The sequence below is a fragment of the Castor canadensis genome, chromosome 4 (genome assembly GCF_047511655.1).
Source record: "Castor canadensis chromosome 4, mCasCan1.hap1v2, whole genome shotgun sequence".
NCBI lineage: Eukaryota > Metazoa > Chordata > Mammalia > Rodentia > Castoridae > Castor > Castor canadensis.
Window position 1 is genome coordinate 166,689,641 of NC_133389.1, and position 17,260 is coordinate 166,706,900.

Sequence of the window (17,260 nt, forward strand, 5' to 3'; positions counted from 1 at the left end):
CCAGCATCCCACTTCTGTCTCTGATCTTACTAGCTGTATGACTTGGGCAAATGATTTTTCATCTCTGCTACTATGTCAGGCACAAAACCCTGAGTTCAAATGCCAGTACTGCCAAATAAATAAGTAAAAATTAGGACAATAACAGTATTTATTAACACTTAAGAGTTGCTGTAGGAATTAAATGAGTTAATGTTAAGAAAGTGCTCAGAACAGTGCCTGGCACATAGTAGGTCCTCAAATGTTACTTATTCCTCGCCCCCCCCCCCGCCCCTGCTTTTTGTTTCTTTCTCCTTCCTTCCCTTTTGTGGTGGGGATTGAACAAACAGCCTCTACCATTCTACCACTGAGCTCTACTCCAGCCCCCCCTTCTGTTCCTCCTTTTCTTTCTTCTAGACTTCTGTGTGTCCCTAAGACAGGGTCCTGTGTCTTGCACTTGGCTTCCTCCTGTGATTTTGAGGTTCTGAGAACAGCCTCAGAGGCTTCTTCATGCCCAGTATAGGACATGTTAGCCATCTAGGCAAGTAGGCCTGAGGTGACCTCAACGTTCTCCACTAGGTTCTTCCAGGATGGGGAAATGAGGGAAAGAAGAAGGGAGAGAGAGAAGGGAAAGGAGGAAGGGAGGGAGGCAGGAAGGGAGAAAGAGACAGAAGAGAAGGGAAGGGGAGGGTTTGAGAGCATGTTTCTATTAAATGGCAGCACTGGCCAATAGCAACCAAGAACCAGGCTATGTCCTCACATCCACTGGGCACAATGTGATCCATCGAAATTACACCTAATCACAAGGAAAGGAAAGGGCAGGTGAAATACTCAATTCTGACACTAACCACCTGAAGTTAGTGGAGTCCACAGGGTAAGGGCAGAGTCCTCAGCAAGACTGTCTCACGTCATATGCCAACCCCAAATCTGGGGAACTCTACACCATTCATACCTTCAACCAACTGGCTAAAAATGATACTCGTAAACCCCTCAGGTTTGATAGTAATGGAATGGTTCTCAACTTCAGAAAAGCTCTGTAATTACTGCTGTGATTTGAATGTGGCTTGTCCCCCAAAGTTTCATGTATTGGAAACTTGGTCCCCTGTGTGGCAGTATTGAGAGGTTGTAGAACCTTTAAGATCTAGAGCTTAAAGGTGCTGGTGGCTTACGCCTATAATCCTAGCTACTTGGGAGGCAAACAGGAGGATTGTGGTTCTAGACCAACCCAAGCAAGTAGTTCAAGAGACCCTATCTCGAAAATACCCATCATAAAAAAGGACTGGTGGAGTGACTCAAGTGGTAGAGTGCCTGCCTAACAAGTATGAGACCCTGAGTTCAAAGCCCAGTACTAAAAAAAGAAAAAAAGATATGGGGCTTAGTGTAAGGTAATTAAGTCATGGGGTGCTGTCCTCAGAAGAGACTGATATGGGTCTCGCAGAGTGAGTCAGTTATTCTCATGTGAACAACTTAGAGAAAAAATGGCTTCTGAATTGCTTTCTAATTTCCTGCCTCACCGTGGCATCTCTCCTCCTCACATGTGCCCCTGCCATGAGGCCATTTCCCATGATGTGATGTGGCCAAGGGTCATAGCAGATATGCCTGCATACCCTTGGACTTTGAGTCTCCAAAACTGTGAGCTAAATAAACCTCTTTTCTTTATAAAGTACCCAGCATCAGGGATTTTGTAGCAATAGAAATGAGCAAATACATTATTAATTACCATTTTATTAGGAAGGATACAAATCAGGACCAGCCAAATAAAAAGGCCAATAGGGCAAGAACTAGAAGAGTCCCAAGTGTGTAGCTCACGTTCTCTTCCGATGGAATCAGGGCATATCACCCTCTAGGCACTTCCAAGTGTCCACCAACCAGGTAGTTCAACTGAGCTTTGGTGTCCAGTGTGTTTATTGGAGTTTCATTATGTAGACATAATTGAACTCAGTCTTCCCAGAGGTTGGGCTGGTTACCTCCCAGCTTGATGCCTCCCCCCTCAGATCATGTGGGTGGTCTTTTAAGTTTGACAAGCCTTCATTCAGAAACTACCTAGTGACTCCTCCATCCCCCACCATGAATAAGAAAGACACTTCCATCAGTCAGGAAATCCCAAGAGTTTAGAAGCTTCATCTCAGGAACCCAAGATACAGACCAAGCAAATCTTTGTTATACACAGCAGGTATCCCTAAATTTGCCAAGAAAACTTTTTGATACAAAATGGAATTCTGGACTCAGAAGGCCAGCCTATACCCTTGAGATTATGTCTAGAGACTTTGGCACAGCATCCCTGGTTGGGAAATAGTAAGCTGCCACCCCAGAGATGCTCAGGTCACATTGTTGAAGGATCTGGCTTTGCTTCAGGTGATGCTATCATGCAGGCTCAGGCAATAGTGGGCCCCTCTCTCTCTCTCAGCATCCCACTTCTGCAGTAGAAATGTTCACGTTGTCTACTCCTTCCCCTTCCAGCTCAGGTCCAGTGGAAAGAGCACTAAAGTCGCTCCCGGAAGACCTGGGTTCAGAATCTGGCCATTTTCTTACTGCTCTATGAGCCTAATTTTTCTTATCTAACAATTCAGGGAGAGTCTAGTATTCAAATGAGCAAATGTAAGGAGGGAGTTCTTCCATAACGGGGGTCAGACGTTGGTCTTGGCACAGGTATGGGCATAAAGAAAGTGGAACAGAATAAAGCAGAGGGTGAAATAATCTGTATTTTATTAGACCATGATGGAATAAAACTAGAACTCACTAGCAAAAGAAACTATAGAGAACATTGAAGCATGTGGAGACTGAACACACTGTTAAATAATCAAAGAAATAAGGGGGAAATTTTTAAAAATTCCTAGAATGAAATGAAAATGAAAGCACAATTTACCAGAACCTTTGAGGCACAGCAAAAACAGTACTAAGAAGAAAGTTTATAGCCATGAGTGACTACATTAAAAAATCAGAGATCTCAAATAAATAACTTAGTGATGTACCTCCGTCTTTTAGGTAAATAAGAGCAAGCCAAACACAAAATTAGTAGCTGGAAAAAAAAAAAAGATCAGGACAGAATTAATGAAATGGAGACTAAAGAGATAATACAGAGAATCAATGAACTGAAGAGTTTTCCCTACACTTGCCTTTCTTTAAAAAATAGGAGAGAGAGAGAGAGAGAGAGAGAGAGAGAGAGAGAGAGAGAGAGATGCTGTATGTATATAAGGATTTCTTTCTTTTGCAGTACTACTGGGAACTGAATTCAGAGCCTTCCACATGCCAGGTAAGCCCTCTACCACTGAGCTACACCACCAGTCTATGTTAAAATTTAATTATTTTAATACATTATCATTGGTTTTTGCCAAAGATCTTAGTTCTGGTGAGGACCCAAGTGGCGAACTCAATTGAAAGTGTCATTAACAAACCAGATCAAGCAGAACAAGGAATATCAGAGCCTGAAGAGAAGTCTAATGAATTACCGTGTTCAGACAGGAATAAAGAAGAAGTAAAAATAAGAAAGAATGAACAGAACATAATCTCTAGGGCACCATCAAAATACCAAAATAGATATATCATGAGGGAGAAAAGCTGCAGACTGAAGGCATAGAAAACCGATTCAATGAAATAATAGAAAAACATTTCCAAATCTTGGGAAGGACATGGATGACCAGAGAGTACAGGAGACAGAGTCCCAAAAAGGCAGGACCAGAAAAGAAAGTATTCACAAAGTATTGTAGTTAAAACAATAATATAGTGAAAGCATTACTAAGAGGGAAGTTTAGAGCTATAAACTTTTTGTGTACATCAAAAAAACTAAAAATAGGGCTGGGGGTATGGCTCAAGTGGTAGAGCCCTTATCTAGCAAGCTTGAGGCTCTGAGTTTAAATCCCAGTACCTCCAAAAAAATAGGAAAGTCTTAAATAAGTAACTTAATGTTACATCTTAAGGACCCAAAATTAGAAAAAAAGATATCATAAAGATCAGAGCAGAAATAAATGAAACAGAGTCTAAAAGATCCTACTGCTCCCCAAAGAAACAAAGAGTTGGTTCATTGAAGAGATAAACAAGCTGGGCATGGTGGCACAGGCAAAAGGATCACAAGTTCAAGGTCAGGCTGAACCACATAGTGAGATCCTGCCTCAAAACCCAGAAACAACAACAAAAAAGTAAAACAAAAACAAAATTGACAAACTTTTAGCTAAACTAGCAAAAGAAAAAATATGAAAAGGGAGACCTTACAACACATAGCACTACTGAAATCCAAAGGATCATTAGGGAATATTTTGAAAAACTGTATGTCAATGAATTGGAAAATCTAGAAGAAACAATTTCTGGTCACATATAACACACCAAAATTAAAAAAAAAAAAAAAAAGAACTGGAAGAAGACATGTCCAGAAGTAAATTAGACATTTGTGACCACTTTCCTATTTTCAAGAGAGAAAGCTGAGAAGCTGAGTGGTTGAACCTCTCAGATGGGGTGAAAAGGGCTGGTGGAGTAGCTCATGTGGTAAGAGTGCCTAGCAAGCATGGAGACCTGAGTTCAAACCCCAGTACTGCCAAATAAAACAAAACATTTGAATCAGATGGGGTGACGAAATGATCAAAAGAAACAAAAAGGAATTTGATGGATATATATTTCAGAAAGCTAGACTTATGAATGCTTTCATCATAAAGAAATGATAAGCATTTGAGGAGAGTATGTTTTTCCTCATTTGAACATCACAGAATGTATATGTGTGTGCTCACAGTGTATTATGTGGTCCTCACTCAATGTATACAATTTTTATGGTTTGCTTTTTTGTGGTACTGCTTTTTTGTTTGTCTGTTTGCTTATTTTGCAATACTGGTGTTTCAACTCAGGGCTTCATGCCTGCTAGGCAAGGTGCTCTACTGCTTGAGTCACACTTTGAACCCTTGATACTAGGATTTGACCTTATGGCCTTGAGCTTGCTAGGCAAATACTTTGCCACTTAAGCCATGCCTGCAGCCCTTTTTCCTTTAGGTTAGTTTAAGATAGGGTCTTGCTTTTTTGCCAAGCCATCCTGAGTCCATGATTTTCCTGTCTCCCTTGTAACTAGGATGAGAAGAGTATGCGACCATAACTTTTTCCCTGAGCTGGCCTTGAACTACTAGTCTCCTGATCTCTGCTTCCTGAGTAGCTGGAATGACAGGAGTGTACCACTGCACCTACACTCCAATTTTTGTTTTTAATGAATCAGTTAAAAATAAATTTAAATCAAAAATAATTTAACTGATAGATTTAACAGCATTTTAGATACAGCTGAGGTAGAGAATTAATGAACAAAAGAAAAGAAAAGGGGCTAGAGGAGTGGCTTTAGTGGTAGGGCGCCTGCCTAGCAAGTGTGAAGCCCTGAGTTTAAACCCCAGTACTGCCAGTAAATAAATAAATAAGGGCTGGTTTGCCGCTCAGTGGTAGAGCACATGGAAAATGTTTTAATCCCTATCACTGCAACAGAAAGAGAAGAAAGAGCGAGTGAGCAAGAGAGAATATAAAAGATGGAAGGATACAGTGAAAAGATATAACATAAGTATAGGTTAAAGTCCTAGATGTGTTACAAAAAAGCCATCTGGGGTCCTGCTCCCCAGGTAGAAATCATGAGTAGACAAGAAGCTTTTCCAGTTATTCCAGGCCCTTGGCAGGTATTTGCAGGCAGCAGTAGAGCATAAGCATTTGACAGCTAGAGTGCTGCTTGGGACTCCAAGCCTCAGAGTTCCTGCCATGGCCCTTGACAGCTAGGGTGGAGGTAATGATTCTGGGCCTTGGGGGTTGGGCATGAGGCCCAAAATTCCCCAGGCAGGGACCTGCAGCTGGAGGGGTCTCTCTGGGGGCCTATCTGACCTGTTGCTGTCAGTTGACTTTCACCACCTCTGCTGCCATGTCACTTTTGTTCTTTTGCCCCTACTGTTTTCCCTGGTTGCTCCTGTCAGTTTGGCTCCTGGATGGCCCATCAGCTGTGCTGGCCTGAGGCTGCACCCGCAGAGATGCCCTGCTATTATGGCAGAGTTGCCACAGGAACCCTTTGCCTGCCTCAGTGTTGCTCTATGGGGTAGCAGTGCTACCTCAGCTGCCATTCCTGCTGTGCTGCTGTCTCTCTCACCACCACTCTTCTTCTCTTTCTTTGTGTTACCAGCTCATCAAAGGTAGGCTAGACCACTCAAGAAAAAGTTTTTATTGGGACCTAATGTTGCAACACCAGGAGAGCAGCACAGAAGTTGAGCAGCCTGCTTATATGTAAGTCAGAAAAGGGGTGTGTGTGAAAGGGGTCTGCACCAATAATGACAGTCCCCTCCTGCAAATGAAGGATTATATTTGTACCAATCATGGCAAAGTCCCAGTCACCAGTCTTCTGGGCTACCTGGAGAAGTGAGTGTTCCCCCTCTGGCCTGGGTAGAAGTGGCTGCTGTGGTGGCAAAAGTCTGGTACAAGCAGCTTTTTGGGCAGGCCTGTTGCAACCAGAGTCATGCTTTGGGTGCCGGCACAAGGCAGTCTACCTGTCTGGCTGGCAGTCCTTTGCTCAAGGCAGCTGGGGCCCTAGGGAAGGGTCTAGCAGCTGTCAGTTAGGGAGTTAAGTCTCCCAGCCCCAGTATTCCAGTACAATTAAGGAAAGAAACTTTCAGAGGGGTGCTTACAACAAAAGCTGCCAGTAACAGTGTCTTAACAGTGCTCCAACGATGCTTCACTGTAGTCAAGTTCTGGTGCCCTGGCAGAGGTGGGTCCCTACCATCTTTTAGAAGAAAAGAATAAGGAGAAGCAATGTTTTAACAGATAATGACTAAAAATCTCCCCAAACTGATGAGAGACATTTAGACAAATTTAAGGCGTTAGCCAAAATTTCCAAGTCATTCTGACCTTCTCTCTCTCTCATACTGGATTTGGACTCAGAGCTTTGCACTTGATAGGCAGGCAATCTACCACTTGAGCCACCCCTCCGGTCCTTTTTGCTCTGGTTCTTTCGGAGGTAAGGTCTCACTTTTTGCCCAGGCTGGCCTGGATGGTGATCCTCCTACTTATGCTTCCTGCTGTTGCTGAGAGAACAGGTGCACCACCATACCCAGCTTTTTTCCATTGAAATTGGGTCTTACCATTTGTCCAGGCTAACCTGGAACTGCAATCCTCCCCATCTCAGCCTCCCACATAGCTTGGATGACCGGGACACACCAGCATATCCAACTATTGGTTGAGATGAGGTCTTCCCTTGATCTGCTATCTCAGCCTCTCAGGGAGCTACGATCACAGACATGAACTACCAGCGCCTGGCTCAGGGGCCATATTTTTGAATATGTAATATATGACCTCAAACTGAGCATGCTCAACTCTATATGTGATAACTTTTTTCCTATTTATCGATGTATTTCCTCAATAAAAGCCTCTTGGTTTCTTCAGGGAAAGGACTGCTTTGAGGATAACCTCCAGTGCTCTCCACTCTTCACTCCTCGTTGTGCTTATTGGCTTTTCACTCCAAGAGGGGAACCCTTTGCCATGGATTAAAAACTATGAAGCCTAGGATTAATAAAAAGAAATCCACACCTAGCCATATCAGCTGTCAGGCTAATTGTTTGCCCTTTTCCCCTCTTCTTGCTGGCTTGTGGAACTAGTTTTATCTTCATGCTGGTACCTTTATTCACAAGTTAAACAATTTTTGTATGTATTTGTATGAGTTATGTTTATAATCTTGAAAACTATACTTTGAATGTACAAGAAACAAAGAATTTATGAAATTATGCTTTTTCTTCTTGCAATGAACTTGCTCTCTCTCTCTTTTTTGCGGTACTGGTGAACTCGGCCTCACGCTTAGCTAGGCAGGCACCCTACCACTTGAGCCACTTCACCAGCCCTTTTTTGTGTTGGGTATTTTAGAGATAGGATCTCACAAAATATTTGCTTGGGCTGGCCTTGATCCTAGATCCTCCTGATCTCTACCTTCCCAGTAATTAGGGGTGAGCCATGGGCGCCCAGTAAGCTTTCATATTTCTTTTCATTTTATTAAAAATAATTCTGAAGCCGGGTTGGTGGCACACACCCGTCTTCCAAATCTGGGAAGGTTGAGGCAGGAGGATTGGGAATTCCAGAGCAGCCTGGGCTACATAGCCAGACCCTGTCTCAAAAGACCATCATCAAAAGATCACAACAACAGTAACAACAACATCTGGTCACAATCCGCTTAATCTGGTCTCAATCTGCAGTTTGAATCATCCTACCCTAGTGGATTTGGGGCCTGGCGGCGTTTTGTGGAGAGACTTGTATTTTAAAAACTCCACTAATATTTAAATTTGTTTGCTGGGCTTCAGGCTTCCAGGGGTCAGATGACCTTGGCTGAGGTGGTTCGGCTCTGGCTCAGCACTCACGGGTCACTTTGGGAAACTTGCGAAAAGCCAGCAGCGGGCCGTTTGGCCTCAGCCGCGGGTTCCAGGTCCCTCCAGGGAGAGCCCCTGGGGCGAAGGCACCGATGTCGCTGGGTGGGGCCTGCCGGCCTAGGAAGCCAGCGCTGCGCTCCCGCCCACAGTTCAGAGAGAGAGAAAAGTTCCTGGGAGTCGGTGGAGGAGGCAGCCAGTGCCAGAGCGCTGTGGGTCTCCCTAAGCCACTTTGTCGCCTTCTGCCACGCCGGGGCCAGAGTGCTTCTAGCCGGAGAAGATGGCTTCTGTGTCGTCGCTACGTCCTTCTTTGGAAGGGTGAGGACTGCGACGAAAAGTGAGCAGAAAGGAGCCTGGCTGGCCTTCTCTCAGCCCGCCCCCAGACACCCCGGCCTTTGAGCCCGCCCCTCCAGTTCTGCCTCCCCGGCTGGTCTAGGTGCCCCGACTCGGATCCCAAGGCTCGGAGGTGTGGGCAGGACCCATGGCTGCGCTGGGCTGCGTGAGGCTGCGGTGGGCGCTGCTGGGCACGCGGGTGGCCAGCCGGGGCCTCTGCCCACATGGGGCCAGGGCCAAGGCCGCGATCCCCGCCGCTCTCCGCGAAGACGAGGCAGCCGCGGGGCCTCGAGCCGGTCCTGGCAACCCGCGGCGGCAGCTGCGGAGCCTGGAGGAGCTGCCCAGGATAGGGCGGCTGCGCTTCTTTTTCCAGCTGTTCGTGCGAGGCTATATTCTGCGCCTGCACGAGTACCAGGTAACCCCGAGGGGCCTTGGGACCTGGGGATCGGGGTGGGTACTGGCGCGCAGAAGCCGGATTGGAGGCGAGGGAGATGTGGGACAAAAAGTAAAGGATGCAGGAACTTAGCTCGGGGCGACTGAAGCTATGGTCGTTATTATTATTGGTGGCACTGGAGTTTGAACTCAGGGCCTCAGGCTTGCTAGGCAGGCGCTCTTACCACTTTCAGCCCTGTGGTCATACTTGGAAGACTGTAGGGAGAATGTGTAAAGTGCAGGCAGAGGGCTTTGAGCTGAAATAAGTAAGCTGGTGAGTGGTGAATCAGGAGGACACAGGGTGACTTGGAGGCTGGACTTGAGTGGACAGAGAGATCGGGCTGTTTTGGGAAGAGAAAAGCAGATGCAGATGCAGATGAACAGACTGACAACGGACATGGGAATCGCTATTCGGTTCCATGGTGAAACTGACTACCAGAGGAAACAACTTCAGGCTTCTTATTTGCAAGGTAAATTTCCCCTAGGAGAAGAAAAAAAAAAAAAAAAGTTTCCTGAGAAAGTGAAAGCAAAATCCTGGGGTCGCTCCAGGGGTGGGAGCATCCAGGATGGAGAGGCAGATCCAAGCCACATTGCACAGAGCCAAGTTGGGAGTAAAGGATGCATCCTTTGCACTGGGAGCTGCCTGCTCTCTCTGTTTGGAATCTGTTTCCAAGACTTGGGGGGGGCAAGTCAGGAGGTACTGAGGTACTTAAGAAATCACTCCCTAGCAGAGGCCCAGTTAATATCCTCTGCTGAGGTTGCTCAGGATTAGCTCTATTGAGGTAACTAACCAAAGAAATTCTAGTTGGGTTTAGGAGGAGGAAGAGGAAGCAGGAGAAAGCCTGTGTGTGTGTAGCCAGGATGTGTGGGGGTGGCGGAGTTGTTTGTTTTTTTTGAGAGAAGGTCTTGCTATATAGTGTTAGGCTGGCCTCAAATTCACCATCCTCTTGCCTCCAAAATGCAGGCGTGGTGCATGCCACCACGCCTGGTGAATGTGTGGTCTTTTAAGTGTGAACCCAAGGGCTGAGATTTAGGAGAACCTCCAAAGATCTTGGGTGATAAAAACGTGAGCTGTCCCACGGGAAATAGCATAGACCTCTCCGCTACACATGGCTGGTAGGAATTTAAAAAGAACAGTGTTGTACATTTATTAAGCCCAGTACATAGTCCTTTTGAGGAACACCATGTGTTTCAGTGGCCCACTTTGTATCAGTTAGTATTTGTTTGGTTGGCATTCAAACTGGCTAAAATGCTGAAAGCAGCTTTAGTTTCTCATTGAATGGAAAAACTCCATTAGTCAAATGTTCTTCAGGTGTAATTTGCTCTAGAGATTTGTCTTAGTCTTTGTATTGCTATGACAAAGTACCTGACACTGGATACTTTATAAAGAAAAGAAGTTGTTTAGCTCACAGGTTTTTTTGTCAGTTAATATTTGATTTTTATAATACCTGCTATGTTTGAAGAGTCAGCGATGCACACAGAATCTTCTATGAATGTGTATACCCAGTGTAAACACATGTTTTAAATATGTAGTGAAGAAGGAGGAGTGAATTCAATTACCAAAGCTTAAAAAAAAAACCCTGTTACTAGTTACACAAAGCATATAAAATATTTCTCTGAATGCATAGATGAAGATGTTAAACTCACCTACCAGCAACTGTGCAGTCTCATCCCAGTGCCAGAGGCAATGACCACACAGGATTTTATGAAGGACAAGAGGGACTAGAACAGGGCAGAGCCCTGTGGGACCCACCTCCCACCTGGGAGCCTGTGAAATGTCCTGGAGCACTCCTCTGTAGGCCACTTCCAAGCCAGGGGCCTCCACTACTTCTGAAAGCCTCTAGTTAATTGTGGTGGCTGAAAGTTTTAAATCCCAGTTATTTAAACATGAATTAATACTGAATTTATTCCTTCTAGGGTAGGATCACACTTAATTGTATCAGTAAATTCAACTTTGTTTTTTCAAAGTAAAGGAAAAAAAAGGCTAGAACATCTGGATAGTTTCTGATAGGTTGAAATGCAAGGGAGGTTTCGTCTTTTTTTTATTGTTTTATTATTCATATGTGCATACAAGGCTTGGGTCATTTCTTCCCCCCTGCCCCTACCCCCTCCCTTACCACCCACTCCACCCCCTCCCTCTCCCCCCTACCCCCTCAATACCCGGCAGAAACTATTTTGCCCTTATCTCTAATTTTGTTGAAGAGAGAGTATAGGCGATAATAGGCAGGAACAAGGGTTCCTGGTTGAGAGAGCTTTCTTCTTTAAGGCACTTGAGAGAAAGGGGGGTGATACCCAGCCTTCACTCTGCTATGCAAACACTCTGCAAGAGTGAGTAACTCACCAGCTGTAATGTGGGGGATAACTAAGTCACCAAGCAGAGTGACTCCATGAACCTGGCCTTGACAAACACTCATTTCAGCATTCAGGCAGCAGCAAGTGACCGTGATCTTAGCACAGCACTTTCTTCCACTGATGTTTTCCGCGCCTTCTCACTCAGTTGTGTTCTAATAAAATTAACACAGCCAGGAAGCCAGGGGCCATGGGAGAAAGCTTCTTAAGACAGCAGGGGTGCTCTTCAAACCCACTCTCCTGTTGGTCTACACGGGCTAGTTCTTGTTTCTAACGCTGAGCCGTTTCAACAATGACTTTTCTTTTAACAGTAATGACGCTGAGGAAAAGGCAAAGAATCCTTGGATGCATTCTTGAAAAATACTTATTCCACGCTCAAGAGTTTAATCAGGTGTTCTGTTTTTGTTTAATTCTGGTAGACTTGCTACTCACTGCTGTTAGTTCACAGTTTTGGAGGCTGAAAGCCCAAGAGCAATGGCTCTATCTAATCAGCCACGACCTTTTAATACTTTTAATGGGGGACCAAGCCTCTAGCACATATACCTTTGAAGGGACAGACCATACCCATACCATAGTATTCCACTCCTGGCCTCAAAAGTTTGGGTCCTTCCCACAAGGCAGAACACATTCATTCCATGACAATAATCTTAAAAGTCTTGTTTGAGCAACAACTCAAAATCCAAAGTCTCACCTAAGACTACTTCCAGTGTGACTTCCAGCTTTATAAAAAAGGTATTATCCTCAGTATAACAATAATTAAAAAACAGTTATTTATTTCCAAGACACAATGGCAGGAAAGGAATAGGCTAAACATTCTTATCCCACAAGGGAGAGATGGGCCAAAAGAAAGGGTCACATCCCCAGCAAGACTGAAACCCAAGCCGGGTATGGTGGTACATGCCTGTAATTCCAGCACTCAGGAAGCAGAGACAGGAGCATTGTGAGTTCAAGACTAGCCTGGGCTACATAGTGAATTTAAGTTGAGCCTGAGCTTGTCTTGAGTATAGTGAGACCCTGTCTCAAGAAACCACTCAGTGGTAGAGCGCTTGCCTCACATGCACAAGGCCTTGGGTTTAATCCCAGCACCATTAAAAAACAAAAACTGAAATCCAGTAGGACAGACGTTAAATCCTAAAAGTTCTAATCTTGCATCGTGTGCACACTGGGGTGGTCTCTGGCAGCCCTTCCCCGGGCTTTGCTGGTGGCAGTCCATGCTGGTGCCTGCACCCTTCTCAGATGTGTGCCGCACAACACTGTTTGCTGTAACTTTGGGGGTCCTGTCTGTGGCTACCCTTTCATGGCTCCCCTAGGCATTTAATGGAGACTCTCCAGGGTGGTTCTTGTCCCTGTGGCAAACTTCTGCCTGGCCACGCAGGCTTTTTTTTAAATCTCGGTGACTCCACAGCCCTGCATTCTGTGATGCAGAATTAGCACCATGTGCACCGTGCCAAGGCCTTCAGCTTGCGCCACTCAGAGCAGCTGTGCACAGGCCACACCTGGGCCCATTGAGCAGTGGCTGGGGCAGCTGACAGCTGCACTGGGACAGGATGAACGGAGTCCACAGGTGGCCCTGGGCAGCAGCTGTTCCCTGAAACCATTCTGCCCTCCAAACCTCTGGGCCTGTGGTGAGAAGGACAACCTGGAAGATTTCTGGGTCACCCTCAGGGATGCTCTCCCAGTCTCTGATGCTTGGCATCTGCTCCCTCTGTCTGTAATGATATCCCAACCCTAACCCTAACCCCAGCTGCCCCTCACACACTTCCTTTGCTTTGTCTGTGAGCAAGCTGTGACTCTCCCGAATGTTTGCGCTCTGCTCTGCTTAAGTATAAATTCCACTTTTGGTCACTGCTATTGCTCTGGGATCTTACTGTATGCAGTTTAAAAAGTACTCATGCTGCAGTTTCTATGTATTGCTTATAAATTTTATTCACCAGACGCCCTAAGTCACCACCCTTAAATTTGGCCTTCTACCAAGTCCTAGGGCATGGAAACAATTCAGCGAAGTTCTTTGCTGCTTCATAACAAGGATGACCTATTCCTCATTTCCACATGAGAGCTTGCCAACCTGGCCTTTGCTGTGTGCCTTTCTATCAGCATCCTGGTCACTACACTTAGTCAGTCTCTAGGAGATCTAGTTCCTTCCCAGTGTCCTGAGCCTTCACTAGAATTGCCCATAATGCTTTCTTTACAGCAACACAGACCTTTCCTCCACTCATTACCTAATTCCAAAGCCACTTCCACATTCTCAGATATCATTATTGCAACAACACAACTCATTGGTAGTAATATTCTTAGTTTGTTTTGTGTTGCTATGACAAAATATCTGAGACTGGATGACTTATAAAGAAATGAGGTTAAGGGGGTGGGGGCGGGGGGAGAAATGACCCAAGCCTTGTATGCACATATGAATAATAAAAGAAAAAAAAAAAAGAAACAGGAAAAGAAAAAAAAAAAAAAAAAAAGGAAATGAGGTTAGCCAGGCACCACTGGTGGCTCATGTCTGTAATCCTAGCTACTCGGAAGGCAGAAATCAGGGGGATCTTGGTTTGAGGCCAGCCTGGGCAAATAGTTTGCAAGACCTTATCTTGAAAATACCTAACACAAAGAAGGGCTGGTGGAGTGACTCAAGTGGTAGAGTTCCTGCTAACAAGCGTGAGGCTCTGAGTTCAAACCCCAGTACCACTGGAAAAAAAAAAAAGAAATAAGATTTATTTGGATCCTGATTCTAAAGGCTGGGAAGGTCAAACAGCATGTATCATAACGTAGTGGAGAAATAGAAGAAAAGCAGGTGTGTGCAAAAGAGAGCTCATAACACAGCCAGAGAGCAGTCAAGAGACCAGGGTGGGGCCAGGCTGGCTCTTTATAACAAGCCCTTTCATAGGGCTATATTAATCCTTCCATGACCATGGTGACCCAGTCACATCCCATTAGGTGCCAGCTGTTAAAGTTACTGTCTACCGCCTCTTTATACATTACATTGGGGCACAGGCTTCCATAGTAAGATGCATGAGGTCATCAAAAGCACTCTTTTGTTTTTCTGCAGGTTTTTTTTTCTTTTTCCTCTTCTGTCTTGCAGAAATTAGTTGAATGGTTTGGCCTGGGTTAATTTGCCCCTTCCTGAAACATCCTAATAGCCGGGCAGAGATAGACAGACTCCAGCCAGTTTAGCCTTACCCCTAAAGCTGGGGTTGGGGTGCAACTAGGTGGCTACCACACAAGGGGAGAGGAGTGGAATGGGTATGGGTAGCCAATAGTGTCCTCTACACCCTCAGTTGTCAGAAAATTGGGGGCTGAGAGCATAGCTCAGTGGTAGAGCACTTGCCTGGTATGCCCTAGGCCCTGGGTTCCATCTCCAGCACTGCAAAATATAAATAAATGAATTTAAAAGACCTGCATTATCACACATAAAAATAATAAAAATCAGTGTAGGGAAGCATTGTGGGGACAAGGGAACAGGGGAAGAGTTGGGCAATTCACAAGCTGTACTACTCCAGCACCCTTCTCTTTTCTTTCTTTTTTTTTTTTTTTTGTGGTACTGAGGCTTGAACTCAGGGCCTTCACCTTGAGACACTCCACCGGCCCTATTTTTGTGAATGGTTTTTCGAGATGGGGGTCTCGTGAACTATTTGCCTGGGCTGGCTTCGAACCACAATCCTCCTGATCTCTGCCTCCTAGTAGCTAGGATTACAGGTGTGAGCCACCAGTGCCTGGCTAACCTTCTCTTTTCCTAACAAAAATCATGTCAGGAATGCTGGAAGAAATGAAATATGAACATATGTTAAATTTATATGTAAATTTCTCTTAAATTTTTATCTTTCAAAGCTGTTGTTCTGAGAACAATGAGAAGTTATCCAGGCCGTAGCCCGGGCTCACCCCCAGGCCCCCAGTACCCCACGCACGTATTTGTCATTTCATGTGTCCTGTCTCTTATCCTTAGGATACAACTGGAGGGCTGTGCCTATGTCTTTCCTACTCTGTCCCCCAAGGACAGCACAGTCTTAGGCACAGGGGTGGTGTGGGAGTGCTGGTGAACAGACACCTGGTGGTCTCCTTTGACGCAGTCTTCTTCCCAGCATCCTGAGTTGGCTTGTTTGATGGGGAAGGGAGAGAGTGAGGGAGGTGGCAGATTGGTCAAGTCTGGTCTTTCATGCCTCAGCATTTCTAGTGCAAAACTAAATTTTGTCAGCAGGGGCAGATTATTGGGGACTAACCCCATTAACCAAACCCACAGAAAAACTGTGTGGACTGGAGTGTCCGAGTGTGTCCACCCTCCCAGGACGTCCCATGCTCCATCACACAGAAGCATCCTCTTCTACTTAGCTATTGCTGCATAATTAACCATCCCAAAACTCGGTGGCTTAAAACAATATTTTGTTACAGCTGCCAACTTGTGGGTCAGGAATTTGAACAGGGCACTGTGGCTCAGATGGCCAAGGATGGCTGAGGTTGCTCAGATAGAGCCATATGTCTGGGCCTCAGGTCTGGCTTTTGATTGGCATGTCACATCTATTGGGGCTGGAATGGCCAAGATGGCTTCTTCAGAGGCATGATTGATGCCTGGGTCTCCCTCCCTCCCTCCCTCCCTCCCTCCCTCCCTTCCTTCCTGCCTTCCTTCTTTTCTTCCTTCCTTGCCCCCTCTCTCCCTTCCTTCTTTTCTCTTCCTTCCTTCCTTTTGTTGCGGAAAACGGTGAGGGAAACAAAGTCACCAAGACCACTCTGTAGGAAGCAGGAATTTTATGATGCTGGCAGACTCAGGGGAGATAAGTTCTCAAAGCCCTGAGCCCCGATCAGTCAGGAGACGGGTTACACAACCTGGGAGGTTTATGCAACCAGGGGGGTTTTGCAGTATATGAGGTTTTTGCCAGTTACAGGAAAACAAGTTGGTTACAGGATTTGCCACCCCCACCCCTTATAGAATATGGGTTCAGTTATAGGAAACCTTGCAGGGCTAGCTGGGGGCTGTAATATTGCAGTCCTAGCAGAAAGCTGCTTGCAGATTCAGTGTGGGAAAACCAAGGTAAATCCCAGAAAATGGCCAAGATGGCTCCAACATTCCCCTCTTTGACTCTTTGACATTTTATTTGTCAAAATGCATCCTCTCTTTCATCCTTAGGGATGGGATTTACTCTTTGGTAACCTTGTAGCAGATATAATTGTGCACTGTTTTCTGGTCCACCATGGCGTCCAGCAGAGTGGATATGGATGGCATGATCCGTGGCAGCACTCATGGGAGTGTAAGACACCCCAACACTGTAATTACTACAGTCCCAAACATTGTTTTAAATCCTCCTATTGTAGAGAGCCAGCCTCCAAGCAAGTCATCAGGATTCCATCCTTTCCGGTCTGAACTGGATCATGATCAGTCTTTCTCATTCTATATGTGATCTCTTCTAGTACCTTTCCTTTGTCATCAATCTGAAGACAGCAGTTACTCAAATTGAATTTGCCACACACTTCTCCTTCTGAGGCTAAGAGATAGTCTATCTAGAGCAAGCGCTTTCCATAAATTGTGTTGCGCATTTTGGTGCTCTGCTTAGCTAGGATATTAAGGGCTTTTGTAGTTTTATTGGTTATGATCTCCACCACTACTTGGAGCCATATGATACAGTTGAACATATATTTTGGAGCCCGGTGGCCCCAAGAGCCATCCTCAGTCCATGTGGCTGGCCCATGATACTGAATTATGCGTTCCGGGGGCCATTCATCATCTTTTCAGTTTCCAATCTGAATACTCTTTTGTGTAGCCCTCTGACTCCTTGGGTGCCCTCTTTCCTCACAGACTGGAATTCCCAGCTGTTCACCTTGAGGTAAGGGGAGGAGGAAAA

At 45.5% G+C, this 17,260-nt stretch overlaps 1 protein-coding gene across 2 annotated transcripts in view; it reads left to right on the forward strand.

Annotated features, from left to right (window-relative positions):
* The first annotated feature begins 8,325 nt into the window (after positions 1-8,325).
* Positions 8,326-17,260, forward strand: part of Cyp27a1 (cytochrome P450 family 27 subfamily A member 1) — a 38,661-nt gene continuing 29,726 nt past the window's right edge. The window contains exon 1 of one of the 2 annotated variants that reach the window (XM_020154812.2): positions 8,326-9,069. In XM_020154812.2, the coding sequence (XP_020010401.2) occupies positions 8,803-9,069 (267 nt within the window). In that variant the 5' untranslated portion in view covers positions 8,326-8,802. Of the gene's footprint in view, positions 9,070-9,307; positions 9,557-17,260 lie in introns of those variants that run through there. The other variant, XM_074071750.1, reaches the window with a different exon arrangement.